The sequence below is a fragment of the Dromiciops gliroides genome, chromosome 6 (genome assembly GCF_019393635.1).
Source record: "Dromiciops gliroides isolate mDroGli1 chromosome 6, mDroGli1.pri, whole genome shotgun sequence".
NCBI classification, from domain to species: Eukaryota; Metazoa; Chordata; class Mammalia; order Microbiotheria; family Microbiotheriidae; genus Dromiciops; species Dromiciops gliroides.
The window spans coordinates 278,095,077-278,116,557 of NC_057866.1; the positions used below are offsets into that span (position 1 = coordinate 278,095,077).

At 49.9% G+C, this 21,481-nt stretch overlaps 1 protein-coding gene across 1 annotated transcript in view; it reads left to right on the plus strand.

Annotated features, from left to right (window-relative positions):
* The window catches only part of MTMR7 (myotubularin related protein 7), a 96,858-nt gene that overhangs the window by 59,813 nt on the left and 15,564 nt on the right, over positions 1-21,481 (plus strand). Inside the window, exons 5-9 of the mRNA XM_043971149.1 lie at positions 2,365-2,493; positions 3,689-3,823; positions 10,011-10,143; positions 20,101-20,210; positions 21,306-21,431. Coding sequence (XP_043827084.1) covers positions 2,365-2,493; positions 3,689-3,823; positions 10,011-10,143; positions 20,101-20,210; positions 21,306-21,431 — 633 coding nt within the window. The remainder of the gene's footprint in view (positions 1-2,364; positions 2,494-3,688; positions 3,824-10,010; positions 10,144-20,100; positions 20,211-21,305; positions 21,432-21,481) is intronic.

The following is a 21,481-nucleotide window of genomic DNA, read 5'->3' on the forward strand; positions in this document are numbered from 1 at the left end:
TGACACTTACTAGCTGGGTGACCCTGGGCAAGTCACTTAACCCCCATTGCCCCACCAAAAAAAAAAAAAGAATACTCTGTGTCATGAATTGGTCCAGTCATTCTGGAAAGCAGTGTGGAACTGTGTTAAGAAAAGGAATAAACCATCTAGATCCTTCAACCCCACTATGTTCTAAGTATATACCCCAGAGAGATCAAAGAGAAGAATAAAGACCCCGAATATGCCACAATTTTTATGAGCATGTTTTCTAATCACAAGTAGGTGCCCATTGGTTGGAGAATGGTTAAGACATTTTGGTGTATGATGACTGCTGTGGAATATGGCTGCATTCTGAAAAATGATGAATAAAAAATTCAGAGAAGCATTGGAAGTCTTAAAGGAAATGTATGCAAAGGGAAATAAGAAGAATAAGGAAAATAATGTAGAGAACTACAACAATGTAACTAGACCTGCAACCAAAAAATCAGAGCTAAATGTATCTAATTAGAATACCCCAGCTTGGCTGTGAAGGAGAGACATGAGAATGCATTTCCCTTCCTTCTTGGCAGACGTAAGGGACTATGAGGGAAGAACACTATGTATAAATTGGTTAATGAATTAGTTACTTTGGAATAACTTTCTTTTTCCTTTTTTTTAATAAAGGTTATCTCTTTGGGAAGGGGAATGTGTTGGGAAGTGTAGTGATATAAAAACCGAAGGTGTTAATAAAATTTTCAACAACAAACTTTTAGTTGGTGACTTCCCTGTATATCCACGTGGGCAGATTTTTAGACAAATCCTCTTTCCCCTTTCACTGGATGCAATTTTCATTATGTATTCAGTTTCATTCCTGAAATTCTTCCCATTCCTCCCATCAGCCCCAGGGGCTAGTGTCTCCTTTAGAATTTTAGACCTCACAGTCTTACTTCTCCTTCCTCTGACCCCTTTGAAATCTGCCCACCCTGAATCTAAGGTGCATGTCAGAGTCTGCCCATTTTTTCTCCCCTCTTTGGTAACAAATTCTACGATCAAGAAGTCATTTCTCTCCAAGGTTCTTACCTTTTCTATCCCCCAACCAAACTCATCCCCATTGGAGAAAACACTAACCCATTGTTGCTTTCTCCACCTTTTGGAGGAGCAAATTCTCCTGAAGACAAACTGAGCCTCCTTAGCTGCCCTGCTCTTAGCAATGAGAGAGCTCCACTTCTATGTTGCTGCGATGTGTTTGGTCTTGGCAAAGGAGTAGAAGGTCTGGCTCCTGCTCCTAAAAAGCTTACAGTAAAATGAATGGGGAATGGGGCAGTGAGGTAGTGCAGTGGATAGAGCACCAGCCGTGAAGTCAGGAGGACCTGAGTTCAAATGTGGCCTCAGACACTTACTAGCTGTGTGACTCTGGGCAAGTCACTTTTCTCCAGTTGCAAAAGAAAAAAGAAAGACAGAAAAAAAAAAAGAAAAAAAGGAAGGAGGGACAGAAGGAAAGAACAAATGAACGAAGGAAGGAAGGAAGGAAGGAAGGAAGGAAGGAAGGAAGGAAGGAAGGAAGGAAGGAAGGAAGGAAGGAAGGAAGGAAGGAAGGAAGGAAGGAAGAAGAGGGAAAAACAAATACACATGATGAATCTAAGAAAGCAAGCTCTAGACCCAAACTCATGGCTCATCCTCACACCACAGACACACAAATATCCCCGGGCTAGACTACAAACCTCAACATCCCGGGAGACCTGCCTGAGTTCACCTTGTCTGCCCAGGTATAGCCTCTGAGAGAACCCCCAAGGTCCCCTGAGCTTCAAGATGAGGCAGCCAAGGAGGAACCTAGGATAAACTGGCCACTCCCCTAAAAATTAACACATTGTCTTCTGCTGACCCTTCTCCAGAGACAGACATGGGACCACCTCACCCTTAGCTTTCTCTTTGTGCAGAATACTGTGTGACCTGTAGCAAGTCCCTTAACCTTCCTGAGCCTCAGTTTCCTCTTCTGTCAAGTGAGGAGCTTGGTTGAGATGACTTCTGAGATCCTGTCCAATTCTAGGATCCAGAATTCCCTAGGTGCCTGGGGGAGCATCTCCTAAAGTCTCCTGGGCTTTCTTGTTCTGAAGCCCAGTGATGAAGGTCCACTGGTGAGGGCTGCACTCATTCCCTTTCCCTCTGTCTGTCTGTCTGTCTGTCTGTCTTTCTGTCTCTGTCTCCTCCTCCTCCTCCTCCTCTCTCCCTTCCTCCCTCTCTCTGTCTTTTCCCCCCCTTCTTTCCCTCCCTCTCCTCTTCCTCTCACACACCCATATTCTCCCCTTGAACTCACAAGTTAGAAATCCAACAAACTTGATGCTTGGCTCTCAGTGGACAGATAATCCAGTGGATTTTCTAAAGCCACCCTTGTATTCTGTTGGACAGGTCTGTGACTCGTATCCCACTGACGTCTATGTCCCCAGGTCGGCCACCGCGCATATCATCGTGGGCAGCTCCAAGTTCCGAAGTCGCCGCCGGTTCCCTGCCTTGTCTTATTACTGTAAAGACACCAATGTGAGTCTTGAGTTCCTGGTGTTCTTCTCCTTAGTCTGTTGTGGCCTGGATTTCTGTGTCTTCCCTGTTTGGGGGCGGGTCAGAAATAGGATTCTGTCATTGTGATCAGTATTGGCCAGTCCTGCTCTGGTACAGGACCCTGGCCCAGCTGGCGTAGGTGTGTGTTCTGCTGATTCGTAGCCCAGCTGTGGGATGAGTGTCTCCACACACCATTAGTCCCTGGGCCCAGATTAGAGTTCTGAGAGCTGTGGGCTCCATTCACAGGCCCCTTGGGAGACCACGAACATGTCCCTGCAGTGATGCCAGAGCCTTCCCTCAGTGTTCCTTGGCCCCCAGAGAAGCAGTGTGTTCTTGTGAGGATGTCAGGGTGACCACTTTGGTGTCCGTGGAGGGTAGCTTTAATTGGTGGAAAGGGCCAGACAGTTCCTAAGCCCCAAGGGCCTGTTCAGTGGAAGGAGAACACCCAGCTCAAAGCCTGGAGACCTGGGCTCAAGGGCTGGCTCTGCCACGCACAAGTTACATGTCCCTGGACAAGTCCTTTGCCCTCTTGTCCTCTGCCTCATCTTTGGCACATAGTAAGTGCTAAATGAAGGCTTGCTGACTGTTTGAATAGACAGAATACTCTCTACAATCCCTCCCGGCTCGGTCAGCTGTTATTCCCTGGCAGCGAATGCTGAACAAAGTCAGAGGCTGCCCAAAGTAACGAGGAGGGTTTGGAGGGGCTGGGTAAGCTTGCTCTGGTGGCATCCTAGCAGAGGAAGCTAGAACTGCTTTCCAGGATGGCAGGGACCTTGGAGTAAACCTGAGGCCCCTCAGAGGGAGCACACGCCTCTGGATGAGTGTTTGCTTTTAGCAGCCGGCCTCAGGACTTGTGGGCTCATCCTGCTGAGACCTCTGAGGAAGGGCCAACCCCTTTCCACTCCTGGCTGGACGTGTTTCCCACCTGCTGCCCTGCTCTGGACACCAGAGAAGGGAGGTGACTGAGCTAAAGTCACACAGCTAATCCATGTCGGACCCTGGCCAGGAGCCTGTGAGTGTCCTGGCTCAGGGCCTGTTCCGCTGCTGCTAATGCTCTCCTGGATGTTTGGGAAGTGGTAATTGAGGCACTGAAGTGTGTATGTGGCTCCTATGGTGCCCGGAGTCTTTGGGGGCCCTTGGCCAGCCTCGGCCCCAGAGTTTCTGTTACCTCTGCCAGGCCTCCATCTGCCGGAGCAGCCAGCCTTTGTCGGGCTTCAGTGCCCGATGTCTCGAGGATGAGCAGATGCTGCAGGCGATCCTGAGAGCCAACCCCGGGAGCGACTTCATGTATGTTGTGGACACTCGGCCCAAGGTAAGGATGGGGGCCCAAGGAGGGGCATCCGCCTGAGGGAGGAGGACAGCGATGGTCCCTCTGGGGGCTCCTTGGGCCTGGGTGGGCAGCCCCTGGAGGACAGTTGTAGTTTGGCTGCTTCAGTTCCTCAAGACCTGCGACTTCCTAAATGTGGTCAAGGCTGCCCACACCAAGGGCAGCCCTTCACCCCGGAGGGAACTGGCCAGCACCAGCTGCTGTGGCCAGAACAAGACATTGCCCTCTGGCACAAGATCTGCGTGGGGCAGTGAGGCACAGGGACAGGGTCCAAACCCTGCTTTCCATCTTTATTACTGGGGGCAAGTCCCGGTCTTTCCTGGTCTCAATGTCTGTGTGGTGGCCACAGGCTCAGTGACTCAATTCTGATCCCTGCTTTGTGGCACCAGCACCAGCCACAGGTCTCTGCACATAGCGGGTGCAGAATACATTTGTTTGGCTCGAAGAGCCCAATGGATGGATGGGTGGATAGGTGGATGAGTGGGTGGATGGATGGATGGATGAAAAAGGATTTATCAAGTGCCCAGCATTGTCCTCAGCACTGGGAATACAAATAGAGAAAATGAGACAGTCCATGCCCTCAAGAAGCCCACAATCCAACTGAGGGAAACAAGACACATCAAAGGGGCAAAGTAGATGGGAAGACCCAGAAACCTTTGGAAGGATGGCAAGGCCCAGTGTCCTTCGGGCTCTCAGGCAGATTAAATGGCCGGCGGGGGGGGGGGGGCAGGGTGGTGGTGCAGCAGGGCAGATGGTAAGGCCTAGAGGACTTTTGGATGCTCCACAGAAAGTGAAGTTTGGTGGTCCTTCATCTCACCACAAGGTTGTGGTTGGTGGCACCCAGTTCCTGTAAGTGGTACGGATAGCCACTTTGTTCTTCCTGCCTGGTGGTGAGCCCCCACTGGTGGTACTTCCCTCTGGCGGCTCTGATGGAGTCTTAAGGGCAGGGGGCCTCGATCAGGGGTGGGGAGGAAGCAAAGGGAAGGCAGTTGTCTATGTGGAGAGCTCTCCCTATGAATCAAGAAAATGGTGTCCCCTCCTCCCTTTCCTAAGGAAGGTAGAGGTTAGGACAGATGAGGGACATTTCCCACTGTGGCTTTGAGTTGAGAGGACCTGGGTTTAGGTCTTTGTCCTCCTGCTAAGAGTAGGACCTTGGGCAAGTCTATTCTCTCTGACTCTCAATTTCCTCCTCTTTAAGATGCAGAGGGGTGTTGTTTAAGGGCCCTCCCAGGGCTGCTCTTCTCAGCTCTGCTGAGTTAGGAAGAGATTCTGCAGAAGACCCCACAGCAGGCACCAGATTCCTCTAGGGGCTGGCATATGAAGATGAACTGTCTGTCTACCTTAGAACCCCATCAGTAAGGCCAAGCCTTCTGTCCCTCCCTTCTTTGTCCTTGGTCTCTGACAAGCTTTGGTCTTCAAGACCTCTCCACTCACCCTCAAGCTCTCTGCCCTGTCCCAGGGGCTGCTGGTCTTGCTCTTGTTCTGGGGTAACTGGAGACAGGAAGTGGGCGACTCTCCTCAGCCCTTTTAGAAAGAACCTGCTTGCAAAAGGAGTCCTTCAGCCCCAGAGCAGGATAGCTCTGCTCCCCTCCCCTCAGGCTCAGGCTTTTGCCTGCCCTGCCCCCCAAGCCACTTCCTAGTCCAGAGTTAGCCTGGGTCACCCTCCTTTCCTCCTCCTACTCAGTCCCCCTTGCTGCCCCAACCCCAGGCCCCCAGTGGAGTTTTCAAAAATGTCTGGATAGAGAGAGTGAAGAGACTTCCTGGGTAGAAAAATAGTGCTGGTCTCAGAAGAACCAGGGAGAGAAAGACAGACACAGAGAGACAGACAGAGATAGGCAGACACAGAGGGAGGCAGAGACGGACAGACACAGACAGAAACAGAGAGACAGACACAGAGGGAGGCAGAGACAGACAGACACAGAGGGAGGCAGAGATGGACAGACACAGAGGGAGGCAGAGACGGACAGACACAGACAGAAACAGAGAGACAGAGGGAGAGGGAGAGACAGACAGAGTTGGTTCTCCATGTGCACAGAACACAAGTCAGCAGCTAGTTGCAGGGGCCAGGAATGAAGGCTCCCGTCCCCTGTGGAAACCCTTAAGGAAATGCTGCGACCGCCAGAGCTGGGCCAGTCCCAGATTTAGCTGATCAGGAGGTACAGTTTGGGGGATTATTTTTAGCTCTGGGATCGTTTCTTCTCAGTGATAGATAACAGTTTTGACGCTGGGCCATTAGGAGCCAAAAGACTGTACCCTTGAGCCCCTCCCCCTCTTTCTCCCCCTCTCTCTGCCCCCCTTCTCTGCCCTCTCCCTCCTGCCCCTCTCATTTTTCTCTCCCTCTCTTTCCTTCTTCCTCTCTCAGCCCCCTCCCCCTCTCTCTGCCCCCTCCGTCCTCCTTGCCTTTCCTCCTCCCCTTCTCATTTCTGTCTCCCTCTCTCTGCCCCTCCTCTCTCTCTGCTCCCTCCCCCCTCTCTCTGCCCCCTCCCTCCTGCCCCTCTCATTTTTCTCTCCCTCTTTCCTTCTTCTTCTCTCTGCCCCTCCTCTCTCTCTGCCCCCTCCCCCCTCTCTCTGCCCCCTCCGCCTCCCTGCCTTTCCTCCTCCCCTTCTCATTTCTGTCTCCCTCTCTCTCCCCCTCTTCTCTCTCCCCATCTCTGCCCTCTCTGCTCACACACATTTGCCCCATAGAAGCTGCTGGGATGTTAGTGCATATAAGGGCCTCCCCTGCAGATTTGATCTCTTAGGATCTGGCTTGGCCCAGAGGGCAGGGAGTGCTGGTACAAGTCTCCCTTGGTCTCTGGGAGAACACCCAAATGCTGACTGGGTGCCGATGGACCTGAGAGTGAGCCAAGCCTGCCGGGACCCCAGCCTGGAGCCACGTGCCACACCCTTGGAGGTGCTCACCCTCAGTGAGCCCCAGCTGTCTGTTGGTGGGGGGACAGCTTCACACACTGGGGCTCCCTGGAAAGGACATGAATTGCATTTCAGGTTTAATGTTCTGTTAAAGGGTCAGGTTAGCCCTGATGTGATGATGATGCGGAAGGCCAGAATGAAAGTGGAGCTGCCTGGAGATTACTAGCAGTGGGACTCTGAGTGAGTCCCTTCCCACCCCACCCCCCTCAGTTTCCTCCCTTGTAGAATGAGGCCATTGGCCTTGATCTCTTGGGGGGGTCCTTCCCAAGCTGAATCTGGGGCACCCAGCAGGACTCCCTGTTTGGGGTTCTCCAACAGACTTTGCCTCCCCACTTTTTCCTCAGAGGGGTGAAGGGAACTTCTTCCTATGGGAGCAGAGCCAGCCACCACTCAGGGGTGCCCAGGAGTGCCAGGTCCCCCAGAGGACATGGAAGTCTCGGCCAGTTCCGAGGACTGGCGGCCCAGGGACTCGGTCCTTCCAGGACAGCCCATCCCTTGAAAGTACCCTAGGTCTAGAACTGGAAGGGGCCTCCTCATGGGCCACTGGGCCAGTGCTCTCCTTTTACAGGTGAGGAACACGAGGCCCAGAGGGGCTCAGTGACTTTCCCAGAGTCACACAGTCCACAAGTAGCAGAGGAAGGATTTGAACACAGACCCTCTGATATGACTGCAGCTGGCACATGTGCTTATGTCACCAGCTTTGGTCAGAGTGCAGGCTCTGTGAGGCCAGGGGTTGGCTCATTCTTTGTCTTTGTGGTCCCAGCAGCTCGCCCAGTGCCCGCACCCAGACGGTGCTTCCCAGGTGCTTTGCTGAATTGAGTTGAACTGAGGCAAGTCGCTGAGCTTCTTTCCCCTCCTGAAGGGCAGGCCCTGTGGGTCACTGAACCCTCCCTTGGCACCTTGTGCCCCAGGCTCTGCTGCATGATGGATTTCAATGTACCCTCCATGAGTGTTGGGTCCCAAATGATACCGTGCACCCAAGACTGTCATGGAGGATATAGACAGCTGGGAAGGCAGCTGGGCTTGGCCGCAGAGAGGCCAGATGAGGGGCTGGTCCCCCCGAGTTCCGATTTCACCAGTGACACCTCTGAGAGGGGCAACCACGAGGCAAGTGCCCACCCTCATCCCTAGCTTCTTTATCTGCACAATGGGGATCATAGCCCTTCCTACCCAGACGGGCTGAGTCCCAACCCCGACGTGTCCAACGGGCAGGAAGCATCTCACAGATGGGGAAGCCCTCAAGTCCTGCTTAGCGAGGCTGCCGCTCCTTCCCCTGTGGGACCCTTTCCCCCATGCCCCTTGTCCTGCCTGTGGGTCCAAGCAGAAGTGCTCCCTCTTCCCAGCGACTCCCCTCCAGCTCTTGACGAGATCCTCACGTTCCCCCAGCCTGCTCTTACGTGATCATCCTCAGGTCCCTCACAGAGGGGCGGCCTCTGGGCCCCTCCCAGCCCGGTCATCCTCCTGACCTTGCTTGGCTTTGCCCCTGTCTGCCCTTCAGTATCTCTGGGTCTGGGGGTTTGCTTTTGCCACGTGATTGTCTTAGCTTAGGAAGCCACAAATCGCATGGGCAGGTAGTGTGGAGAAAGAGGGTTGGCTCTGGCGTGCAAAGACCTGGCTGGGTCCAGATACCCCCTGTTCTTCTCACTACTTGTGTAACCTCGGGTTAAGTCCCTTCCCTCTCTGGGCCTCATCTTCTCCCACTGTAAAATGGGGGCCTCCACTCTAGAGACATAGCCCAGTGTGGCCTCCCTCATCTGTAAAATCTGGGTGTTGGACTAGATGGCCCCTGGGACTCCTTCCAGCCCTGGACTGACGAGCCTGTGGCCTCCCAGCGGCTCAGTTTCCTCCGCTGAACAACAAGGGGTTGGCCCCTGAGGCCCCTCCCAGCTTTAGACCTATGATCTCAGGGCCATCTCACTCGACTAGGCTACTTCCAATGGTCGGTGAAATACTGCCACCTTCTGGTGTGTTGTAGGAATGGCCCAGACTCTGGTGGTCTTGGTCAGCCTTGGTGGATTGGGTTTGATGGAAATGGTGCTGCCTTCTGCGTCATGTGGAGCAGGCAGGAGGTGGAGTTTTCCCATTTTGGGGCTACAAGAGATGATCCTTTGAGATCAATGTCCTTGGGCTGGATCAGCACATCGCCTCATGAAACCCTAGCGTCTGCATGTGTGGTGCCGTCAAAGGTCCTGAAACAAAGACTGCCCGAGTCCCGGGATGCCTTGCACTCAAGGCTTCTCCAGCCACGGCTCCCACGTCCAGACCCCAAAGGCTTGGCCTTTGCTTTCCTCCAAGTCACCCGTCATTCTTGCATTCTTTGGACTGCCATCCTGTCACTGGGTGGGGTGCGGTTTAAGACCCTCTCTTCCCTGACGGAGAGGGGATAGGGCGCAGCTTTCAGGAAAGAGCACGTATGACCCCCAGGGCTCAAGGACCCCAAATGAAGGAGCACTGGGGAAGCCCAGCCAGCTCATATGGCCAGATGGCTTCCTTCCACTGAACTGAGAAGATGGAGCTCACCTACTCCCCAGAGGCTGCTAAGGGTGACAAGCAACCATTCACCCATTAATCTGGGGCAGCTGTTGGGAGTGGTCTGGCTGTCAGAGACCACCATGAAGGGGAGCTCACTACCTCCCAAGGAAGCTCTGATTGATAGAAAGCTCTCCTCATCTTAAGCCTCGACATGCCTCTTTAGAACTTCCTCCAGTGCTCCTGGTTCTGCCCTTCGGAGCCACACAGAGCAAATCCAGTCTGACACTTCCTGAGATTGTCCTTCATATATCTGACCACAGCTCCCATCTCTCCCTGAATCTTCTCCTCTCCATCCTAAACAACTCCAATTCCTTCAAATGATCAAATGCTAGCAAGTTAACCGCATTTATTAAGCGCCATGCTAAGATGCATGCACTGGTGATACAAAGAAAGGCAAAATTAGTCCCTGCTTGCAAGGAGCTGACATTCCTTTGTCTTTTTAAAATATATTTATGTCTTTTCCCCAATTGTAAAATTTGTAATTGTAAATGTAAAAAAAAATTGACTTTCATTGTTAAAAATTTTGAGTTCCAAATTGTTTCCCTTCCCCCCATCCCTCTCAAGGAGCTCATTCTAATGGGGAAGACAGCATGCCAAGTACTGAGTGTATACAAGACATATGCAGAGGAAAGGAGTGGAATTGCAGATGGAGGGGACCAGTGGAGGGGGGTGGGCTGCCCCCCTGCTGCCACCACTCCGCAGGCGTAACCAGACTTCTTGTGCCCTACAGCTCAACGCCATGGCCAACCGCGCAGCAGGCAAGGGCTATGAGAATGAGGACAACTATGCCAACATCAAGTTCCAGTTCATCGGCATTGAGAACATCCACGTCATGAGGAGCAGCCTGCAGAAAATGCTGGAAGGTGAGTGAGCCCACCCTCCCCTCCTTCCCAAGCAGCCCGCTGCTGACTGATGGCTCTCCTGCTCAGGCAAGGCCAGCCCAAAGACCCAGCAGGGCGGGGGACGCCTGGACATGCCTGGGAGTGCAGGGCATCAGCCTCGTCCCTAGCAGGGGCCCAGGGTCTGGTTGGTTCCCTGGGAATGAGCAGGGTTGGGTCCCTGTGGGTCTAGTACTTTGGTTGGAATAAGAATTTGGAGGCATCATGGGGCTGTGCAAACAACTCTGGCTCTGGAGCTGGAGAACCTTTGTTCAAACCCTAACTCTAGTCATAACTAGCTGTATGACCTGGGGCAAGACTACGGGCCTCAGTTTCCTTATATGTAAAATCAAGGAGAGCAACTTGGTCTCTGAAGCCCTTTCCAGCTCTAGGTCCTTGGATTTGTTTGGGTGTGTATTGGATCATGGAATTGTGGGAGGGCTGATCTGAAAGAGACTCAGGAGGCCTTCTTGGCTAACTCCACCATGACCCTGCTCGCCTTATAGGTACAACACCTGAGGCCCGGGGAGGGGTAGGGACCTGCCCAAAGTGCCAGGAACCCAGCAGAGAGAAGAGCCAGCAAAGGGAGGTTGTCCCTGGCGTCTCTGGAAAGGGATGATGCCATTCTACCTAGGGCTGTCATCTCTCCATGTCCACTCAGGGTCTCTGAAGCTCTGAAGGCACAGCTCTGTCTGTTTGTGCTGGTGTCCCTGCCCCGCAGACTCTCAGAGAGGGGCCTCTAGCCCAGCCATCCTTGAACAAGAGTCCTTTCTCTGCGGTGTCCTGGTGGGGCAAGTGGCTATTTTGGCAGGAGACCTCCAGGGAGGGCCAGCAGGCCCTACACCTCCCAAGAAGTCCACTCCACTTTGGGCTAGCTCAAATTGTTAGAAAGCTTTTCCAGACTGAAGTTCATTGGATCACTGAACTTAGAATGGGGGAGGCCATCTTTTCCAACTCTGTCACTTTAAAGATAAAGAAACTAAGGCCCAGACCAAGGAAGTTAAGTCAATAAGCATTTCTCTTTTTTAAATATTTTATTTTATTTTATTTGTAGTGAGGCAATTGGGGTTAAGTGACTTGCCCAGGGTCACACAGCTAGTAAGTGTCAAGTGTCTGAGGCTGGATTTGAACTCAGGTCCTCCTGACTCCAGGGCCGGTGCTCTATCCACTGCGCCACCTAGCTGCCCCAATAAGCATTTCTTAAGTGAGAGTGTGGTTGATGACATGGTGCAGCTCTCCCTCACTTCAATCCAATTCACATGCATTAATCCTCTGAGAACTGAGGAAGAAAACAACACCCAAATACATAAAGACCACTGACTTGTTAGTCAAAGTTAGTGTAAAGTTAGACAAAAGAACAAGGAGGGGAAAGATATGGCATGCAGGTGAAACAACTGAAACTTGACATATTCAAACAATTGAGTGATGAGGAAAAATAGGCAATGGATAGAACAATGGACATTTTCACCAAATATAAAAACTTTAAAGAGATGTTTAAACAACATGATTCAAGTATCATTACAAAGAAACCAAATGAGCCTCAGAAGGACCTTAGTCAGGGGCAGCTATCTGGCGTAGTGGATAAAGCACTGGCCCTGGATTCAGGAGGACTTGAGTTCAAATTTGACTTCAGATACTTGACAGTTACTGTGTGTTGCTGGGCAAGTCACTTAACCCTCATTGTCTTGGAAAAAGAAAAAGAAGTACCTCAATTAGTAAACTCTCAACTTATTTGTCAGTCAGAAAGAGGTAGTGGTCAAAGGCAATGCCAGTTTACAGTATAAACTCCTTTATAAAGTATTGCAAAGGATTTTAGTAAATTAGGAACAACGTCCCATAAAGTGGAAATAATTAGCAGAAGGTAAAAATTTAAAGAAAGCCAGGTGAGAGATTCAACTAAGTCAGTCATTCCAGGGTCATTTAAAGATGAAAATGCAAAAATGACAACAAACCAAAAAAAAAAATAGAAAAAAGGGAAAAGATGTGAAAAGAGTTTTTACTGTCAGAGTCACTATACTTGGACTTGAACATCACTGTTCCATATGTGCTTATAGAGGAGATAGAAATGGTGAGAGAAAAGAACACAGATGGGAAAAGAAGCAAGATCAGATCAAGAATATAGAGACAGAATCTGCATTGGAAGGTGCCCAATTGGGGAAGGTATTGAAGATTTAGTTCATAAGGTATTTGAAGGAGGGAAAAATAGCAACGAAATGGAAAAATGTTTGGAGTGTGCGTGCCCGCGCGCGCGCGCGCGCGTGTGTGTGTGTGTGTGTGTGTGTGTGTGTGTGTGTGTGTGTGTGTGTGTGTGTGTGTGAGAGAGAGAGAGAGAGAGAGAGCGAGAGAGCGCGCGAACGAAAGAGATTACCATCAACTCATCAGCTACTGCTCTGTATGTCAGTATGATGGCTGGTGTGGATGCTGGGTACTAGCCATAGATATAGGAGTGTAGTCAGCCCTCCTGGTTCCTGCTTCTAAAGCTGAGAAGATGGTTAATTACTTACTTAATACATTGTTTGGCCAATAGGTGGTGCTCTGGCCACCTGAGCTGGTTCTCGAGTTCAATAGAAACCGAGTGACATCATCCAGAATTTGCCCCTAAAGTTCCTGAAAATGTGAAACTCCTCTTTTCTTTGTTCCCATTGAGTCCCCACTTCCCTCAGACATGTCCCCTCAAGTCATAGGATTCAACAATCACTCCTAAGAGTTATGTGATTTTTAAAAATATTATATGTTATTATATTTTCAGATCCGTGTTAACTCCCTCCTTCCTCTGCTCCCTCCACCCCCAACTGGGAAACCAAGAAAAACACAATCTCCTGTTACACACATAGATCACCAACTTCTGCACCGGCCCCATGTGCTCCTCCTCCCCCCTTTCCAACACCCTTTCATGTAGAATGTCATTTCTCGAGGGGACTGCCTTACTAACATTTGTATGCCCAGTTCTTAGCACAGTGTCTAGTATATGCTAAGCACTTCAAAAATGCTCCCTCACCACTTAACTAGCTGTGTGACCCTGGGCAAGTCACTTAATCTCCATTGCCCCTCTCAAAAAAAAAATGCTCCCTCACCTCTCTCCTCCTGAAGACAGCTGGGAGACCTGGAGTCAGGAAGACCCAGGCCCAAATCTTGCCTCATATACTCCCCAACCAATCATTTGTTGTCTGGCATATAATTCATTTCATTTTCTGTGGGGTTTTGGTTTGGTTTGGTTTTGGTGCTGCCCTGCCTAGGGCCTTCTGTCTCTTACCTCGAAGAAAGTATTCACCATATCTAACTGTGATAATTTACAAAGCTCTGACCTCTTTGCTGAAGCATTTTTTTTTTTTAGTGAGGCAATTGGGGTAAGTGACTTGCCCAGGGTCACACAGCTAGTAAGTGTCAAGTGTCTGAGGTCACATTTGAACTCAGGTCCTCCTGAATTCAGGGCCGGTGCTCTATCCACTGCTCCACCTAGCTGCCCCCTGAAGCACTTTTCCAACATATTTTTCACCATTTTCTGCTATCCTGTCTTAGCGTCAGAGTCCCTAAGGAGGGAAGTCTAATTTGGAGGGTCTTGGTATTGAGTTCTTTGTACAATTTCTTTACCTTCTCCTCTTTGATGAGATCCACTGGTGCCTACACAGCAGTGATTCTCCTAATGACCTTTTAGCTCCTGCTCATCATAAGATGACAGTGTCTCCAGAAGTGCTATTTTTTGTTGACTTTTATTCAAATCTCCTGTGCTTTTCTCTCCAAGGAGAACCTGTGAGTTAGTTACCACTTGCTTTGGTCATGTTTTATAAGAGAAAAAAATGCCAGGAGAGTTAATATTCCCTGCCTTTGGCAGTTTGGCCATTCACTGGTCATTGTCCCAAAATCTTATGTTTAGTCAAATACTGGTTAATATTTACAGCTGATCTAAAATTTGTGGGATGATTATTGCTCTGAGTGTCCCCTTCCCTGTCTTCCACTTGGCCACCAAAAGAGTAGAAGAGAGGCTGCCCCGGGCAGAGGGCCGCCTGGCACTTGTCTTGGTCTCAACGCCAAGGCTGCTGATGTCGCCGGCCAGGATCTTGCTTGCTGATAGAGAACTTTTCAGTCCTTAATTGGGCTACTCTCAGCCCGTGGCAGCCTCTCTCCTGGTGGCCAAGTGGAAGAAAGGGAAGGGGGCTGAGAGCAATCATTATCACCCAGTAATATGGGCTCTGCTTTCCAGTCTGCTGAAAGCTACCAGTGCTTACCCTCCCTGGGCACAGCCTTGAAGAACTCTGGCTCACCTCCTGGCTATCATGGGACATTGGAGAATGCCCTTGGCCAAGATCACTTGATTTTTAGTTCTCAGAGAATCCTCATCTGTATCTGGTGGGTCTGGTGCCAGGACCCATCTTTGTCTCTGGGCTCTGCTGCAGCCTACTTCCCTCTTACTCCCCTCTCTCCTCACCCTCCAAAACACCTTTCCAAAGAAGTGAAGCCATCTCGAGGAGAAAAAGCAACAAAGTCGAGTTGTCATGAGCCACGGCGGTGGAGGCAGAACGCACGGGAGGGCCAGCACAGCCTTTATGGGAACGCGGGAAGAGCATGTTTTCAGAACGGCCCTTGGGGGTCATGCCTAGGGGCTGGGGCTGGGGCTGGGGCTGGGCAGGCCAGCACTGTCTCCATAACTGATAGGCTTGGAGAAGGTGAAGTGGTTATGCCACAACTAACTGCCTCAAGTCTACACCTCTGCTCCCGCGTCCTGATACAGACGTGACCCCAGATCCCATCGTCAGTGTCCCGGGCTAGCCGAGCGATGTGTAGACCTCACTGAACCTTTAACCCACCTCAAGTGGGCCTGGGGCTCCTAACGTCTTTACAGGGACCTCCCCTTCGTCCCGAGTTCTGGGCGGTTTGTGGATGACAGAAAGGGCTCTTGGAGGGGCAGCTGTTAGGGAGGAGCCCCAGCGTCGGGTCCACTTTGTTTCCGTGCCCAGCCTGCAGCTGTTGTCAGCTCAGCTCTTTAGAGCAAACATTAATAGACTCGTGTCCCCATGGTAGCTGACAACCAGCATGCTCCCTCGTCAGCAGGTGGGCATGTGGGCCTCTGCTAACAGATGAAGTGGACTTTTGTTCAGTAAAAAGGTGTGTCAATATTGGTCCTGAAGTGGTGCAGGGAGCGGACAAAGGGGCCTTTCTGCCTGCTCCTGCCCTGACGTGTGCAAACAGACCCAGCAGTTCGGTGCTTCCCATCTCAGGCTCAGGGGGCTCCCACCTGTTTTTTGGGGCTTAATCATTGGACCGGCTTGGCTTTCCACGTCATCTTGTGACCTAGGCAGGGCGTAGAGGCGTTTCAGTTGCTACTTTGAAAACAAGCTCGTTAGAAAACATTGGGGGCCCAACTGGCTTCCTATATACATGTTAATACTAGTTTCTGAAATGAAGAAGAAGAAGAAAAAGACAGTGAAATAGGGTGTTACTTTTAGGGGAAGCATTCGCCTCCATGGCCCAGGTCAGAGCCTGGCTCTCCATCAACCAGTCGATCGCTAAACATTTATTAAGTGCCTACTATGTGCCAGGCACTGCACTAAGCTCTGTTGATAGAAAGAGACAAAAGACAGTGTCTTCCTTCAAGGAGCTCACAGTCTAATGGCCTGTGGGAGAAAAAAAAGCAGGCAGTGGAGGGCAGTGGAGGAAACCCTGGATGGAGTTAGAGGAGCTGTGCTGAATCCTGCTCTCTGGCCCTCGGTTTCCTCTTCTGCACAATAAAGGGGGTTGAGATGACCTCTGAGGTCCATATCTTCTTTAAATTCTCAGCCTATCTGAAATCCTCTTTCTGCTCATGTCTCAGTCCTTGCTTCTGTAGACTTCCCACTGTCTTGTCCCAATTGTCAAAGGTCAGCAGCCCCAGCTGGCAGCTTTAGGTTTGTGTTTGTGTTTGTGTTTTTACCCAGGGCAATGAGGGTTAAGTGACTTGCCCAGCGTCACACAGCTAATAAGTGTCAAGTGTCTGAGGCTGGATTTGAACTCAAGTCCTCCTGAATTCAGGGCTGGTGCTTTATCCACTGTGCCCCCTAGCTGCCCCTGGCAGCTTTAGTTTTAATCTCATTCTCCACTCCCTGCCCTGTGGACACAGAGGGTGGGAAGGATCGGGATCTTTTTTGCCCAGCTCCCTGGGCTGTCCAGGATCAATCCTGAGGATGCTGGGAGAAGGTAGTGACGTCCTTTGTTGTCAAAGAGGACCAATGACATCCTGAAGGGGATGTCCTGACTTGCACATGAATTGGATCTGAGTGGGTCAGAGATGTAACTAATGGGGGAAGGATTGGCTTTGGTCATGAGGCCATGTGAATGTTTTGGAGTCAAACCAAATGGTGTCTGAGCATCAACAGAGACCGAAATGATGGCAGGAGGCTCTCCAGGGCCACCCAAGCCATCTCAGCTTGTCTGCTAGGGTATAGTGGCTAGAATCTCCTGGGCTGATAGCTCTTCTGTCAGAGGCACCGTACCTAGATGACAGGAGCCAGGAAGAGTGGCCGTTAAGAACAGGCCTTTTAGGGTGAGAATCAAAGCCCTCTGTTATAGATAACTATCTAACTCAGGGTTGAATACTCTCAAGGGACCTGGGTTTGCCTGCAAAGTAAATTTGAGTAATAACAAAAAGTAAGCTAAGAAAGAAGTCAATTCTTGCTTACCCAAAGCTTTTGTCTTATTATGTTTCTCTGTCTACACTGCTGGTTCTCAAAGTGTGATCTGTGGAGCCTGGAGACCCTTTCAGGGGATCTGCAAGTTCTAACTATTTTTGAAAAAATGCTAAGACATTATTGGCCTTTTAAATACAACCCCCTTTTCTTTTTTTTTTTAATTTTTTTCTGTTTGATTGGGTTTTTTTTTAGTGAGGCAATTGGGGTTAAGTGACTTGCCCAGGGTCACACAGCTAGTAAGTATTAAGTGTCTGAGGCCGGATTTGAACTCAGGTACTCCTGACTCCAGGGCCGGTGCTCTATCCACTGCGCCACCTAGTTGCCCCTACAACCCCCTTTTCTAACAATATATCTGTGTGTGGCTGAATTTTCTTCATATACTGCAGCCAAACCAACATTATCAGAACACATTGCATTCAGAAGCAGATATGAGAATCTGGCTGTCTTCTATTAAACCAGGCATTCAGGATTTGAAAAAAAAAAATATATATATATATATATATATATATATATAATGATGTCATTCTTCTCACTAAATTTTTCCTTGTTTTGGAAAATAGTTAATTTTCATTAAAAATGTTACTTATGTTAATGTAATGAGTATTTTTAAATGAACTAATATTTTAAAATTTATCAATTTTATTTTCTAACGTATGATATGTTGTTGTTCAGTCATGCCTGACTCTTCTTGACCCCATGGACCACAGCATGCCAGGCCCTTCTCTCTTCCATTATCTCTCAGTCTGTCCAAGTTGATATTGATTATTTCCATGATATACTCTATCTCATCCTCTGTCCTCCCCTTCTCCTTCTGCCTTCAATCTTTCCCAATCAGAGTCTTTCCCAATGATTCCCATCTTTCTCATTATGTGGCCAAAGTATTTACGCTTCAGCTTCATTATTTGACCTCCCATTGAGCTGTCACAGTTAATTTCTTTAATGACTGACTGATTTGATCCATTTGCTGTCCAAGGGACTCTCAAGTCTTCTCCAGCACCACAATTCAGAAGTGTTGATTCTGCTGCACTCAGCTTTCTTTATATGCCAGCTCTCACAGTCATACATTGCTACTGGAAAAACCATAGCTTCGACTATACAAACCTTTGTTGGCAAGGTGATGTCTCTGCTTTTCAGCATGCTGTCTGGATTTTCCATAGTTTTCCTTCCAAGGAGCAAGCATCTTTTAATTTCATGCAGTCACTGTCTGCAGTGATCTTTGAGCCCAAGAATGTAAAGTCTGATGCTGCTTCCCTTTCTTCTCTATTTGCCAGGAAGTGATGGGACCAGTTGCCAAGATCTATGGGGTTTTTTTATGTTAAGCTTCAAGCGAGCTTTTACATTCTCCTCTTTCACCCTCATCAAGGGGCTTCTTAATTCCTCTTCCCTTTCTGTCATCAGAGTGGTAGCATCTGCATATTGGAGATTGTTGATATTTCTCCCAGGAACCATAATCCTGACGTTTGATTCATCCAGGCTGGCACATCCCATGACGCACTCTACATATTAGTTAAATGAATAAGGTGCCAGTATGCAGCCTCATCGTACTCATTTTCCAATCTTAAAGCAGTCAGTTGTTCCATGTTCAGTTCTAACTATTGCTTCTTGGCCTGTATTCAGGTTCCTCAGGAGACAAGTAACATTATCTGGTATTCCCATCTCTTTGAGGACTTGCCACATTTTGTTGTAATTCACCCACTCAAAAGGCTTAGTATAGTCAGTGAAGCAGAAGATGTTTTTCTGGAGCTCCCTTGCTTTCTCCATAATCCAGCAACTGTTGGCAATTTGGTCTCTAGTTCTGCCTCTCTGAAAACCAGGCTGTTCTTCTGGTAATTCTCAGTTCACATCTTGCTGAAGCCCAGCTTGCAGAATCTTAAGTGTAACCTTGTGGCGTGTGAAATGAATGCAACTGTTCGGTAACCTGAACATTCCTTGGCATTGCCCTTCTTTAGGATTGGGACATAAAGTGATCTTTTTCAAGCCATTGGCCCCTGTTGAGTTTTCTAAATTTGCTGGAGTGTTGAGTACAGCACTTTAATGGCATCATCTTTAAGGATTTTAAATAACTCGGCTGGAATTCCATCACCTCCACTAGCCTAATTGCTACCAATCCTTCTTCTAATTTTTAATACTGATAAATATTAATCTGCCCAAACAAAAGCTCTTTGGCATCCTTGATAATTTTTGAGAGAGTAAAGGGGTCCTGACACCAAAAAGTTAGAGTTCTTCTGGTCTACACCAAAGCCTTGCTGTATTTTGGCCAATGAAATCTGTTTCCCTATCGTTACAGTCCCTCCTTGACAAGGACAAATAAAAATATACAGTAAAAGTATAAGACTAATAAATAAATAAACTTCCATTTTTGAATGAGAAGACAAAGCATAATAGCAGTGTGACTGCTGCTTCTGGATCAATATTACTTACAATCACCTTGCCAGAATTTGTTATGTGAAATTTTCAGAATGTTTTCCTTGATATCTGCAGAATTCTTGAAGTTCTGTCTTTTGTTCCTTTAAGCTGTCCTTGGTCCATGAGTGTGGAGCCAAGGGCATTTTGTCCAGAAGGTCCCGTTCCAAGGGGCAAGGTCTCTTTCTTGATACTTTTAGGATACATGGTGATTAAGGTTAGTAAGAACCACTATTGAAGTGATCTGAGGGGGAAATAGCATGTGTGTGTGTGTGTGTGTGTGCGCACGCGCGCGCACGCATGTATGTGTATATACGCACAAAATAGCTTATATAAAAACATAAAGCACTTTCAGGTTTGCAAAGCAGTTTACAGTATTATCTCATGGGATCCTCACATCAGGCCTGGCAGATGGGGGCTCTTGGCACTCCCATCTTACAGATGAAGAAGCTGAGGCTTGAGAGAGTGAGTTGCTCAAGACTGCATAGGTAGGGGCCCAGTTGGGATGTGAACCGGGCCCTCCAGCTCCTAATTCAGTGATCTCTCTACTACACAGGAATTCTTTCTGAACTTAACCCTCCATAAATCACAGCAGAAAAGGGGACCTTTGCTGCCATTAGTGTAGGGGGCCTGCGCACCAAAGGCCTTGGCAGGGTACTCATGGGGGAGCAGGAGGACCCTGGGATGGGAGTCAGAAGGCCAGGCTCTCAGCTGTACCAGCTATAGGCAAACCACATAGCTTTTCTGTGCCTCAGTTGCCTCAGATGTAAAATGGGATAGCAGGTCCTGAGCTTCCTACTTCACCAGGGGCTAGCTCCCATTTGAGGCTGGGGCTGCCAGCCCCCTAGGATGTGTTACAGCCCAAGCTGTTTTCTAGTGTGTGAGCTGCGATCCCCTTCGATGAGTGATTTTCTCTGGGGACTGGAGAATTCCGGCTGGCTGAAGCACATCAAAGCCATCTTGGACGCAGGGGTGTTGATTGCCAAGGTGAGTGATCTTGTCAGCCATGGATGTCCTGCGTGGGGCCATGTGGGCAGATGGCCCTGGGGCAGCCACGTGAAGCTCCAGCTGGCCCATCTAAGCCAGAGCCTGGTGTGGGGCCGACTGTGTCCGTGGCCAGGCCCCCCCACAGAGAGCTGGGGCTGGAGATGCTTTGGGGGCTTCTGCTCCTCCCAAGGTGTCAGAGGGGTAGGAATCAGCATGGCCATAGGGTCCCTGAGACAGAGGAGACGTCTCTTCCCACCGCTCTATCCCTTAAACCCACATCCAGTAGGACTGTGCCTGGGCACAAAGTCAGGGAACAGGGGATCCTAGCCTGCAGCCTCTCAAGCCCAAGTCCCCCATTTTATAGAGTAAGAAATTGAGGCCATTGAATATGAGCCCCTGATTAGCTGGAGGGAACTGAAGAATAGAAAGTCTAGTGACTCCCCCAAAGTCACATAAGGGATGAGTATCTAAGGGGGGATTTGAACCCAGGGCTTCCTGTCTCTGAGCTCAGTGCCCTCTCCACTCTACCACTCTCAGGCCAGGGAGGGACAGTGGGCTTAGGCTCTTCTGCATCATCGCAATAGTTGGAATGACAAAAGTCTGGGTGCTGGCCGTGGGGTCTCTGTTCTCCCAAGGCTCAGTTCCAGATGCAGGGAGCTATTTCCCATGGGGAAGGCTGAGGCTGGGGTGTGCCCCCTGTGCCAGGGAAGGGGAAGCGGGGTATCTTTCAGCCAGAGAGCCCTCCTGTGGCTCATCTTTGGCTCTTCCCTGCTCCGTCTCCATGCGGAACACCACAGCGGCCTTGGAGCTCAAAGGTCAGCTGCTGCCCTTCGGGACAGGATGGACGCCCCCATCGCATTACATGAAAAGACCTCACCCTCTCTACCAGCCTGCAGAGGCTGTTTGTCCTCCTCCGGCCCAGAAGACATCCTTAGGAATCCATAGGCACCGTGGCTGTGTCCTCTGCTGTAAGAGGGAGGGTGCGTCCATCCCTTCTGGAGGGGAACAACCAGCCCCTGCCTCTAGACATCCTAGCCCCTCTGCCCAACACTGGCCCTCCCCTCCTCTTGCCTGACTCTGTCCACCTGTCTTCAGGCTGTGGCCGAGGAAGGGGCCAGCGTTCTCGTCCACTGCTCAGACGGCTGGGACCGAACCGCCCAGGTGTGCTCAGTGGCTAGCCTCCTTCTGGATCCCCATTACCGGACCCTGAAAGGCTTCATGGTGAGTGTGGCCGTCCTGCAGGCTTTCGAGGGCAGGTGTGGGAACCAGCT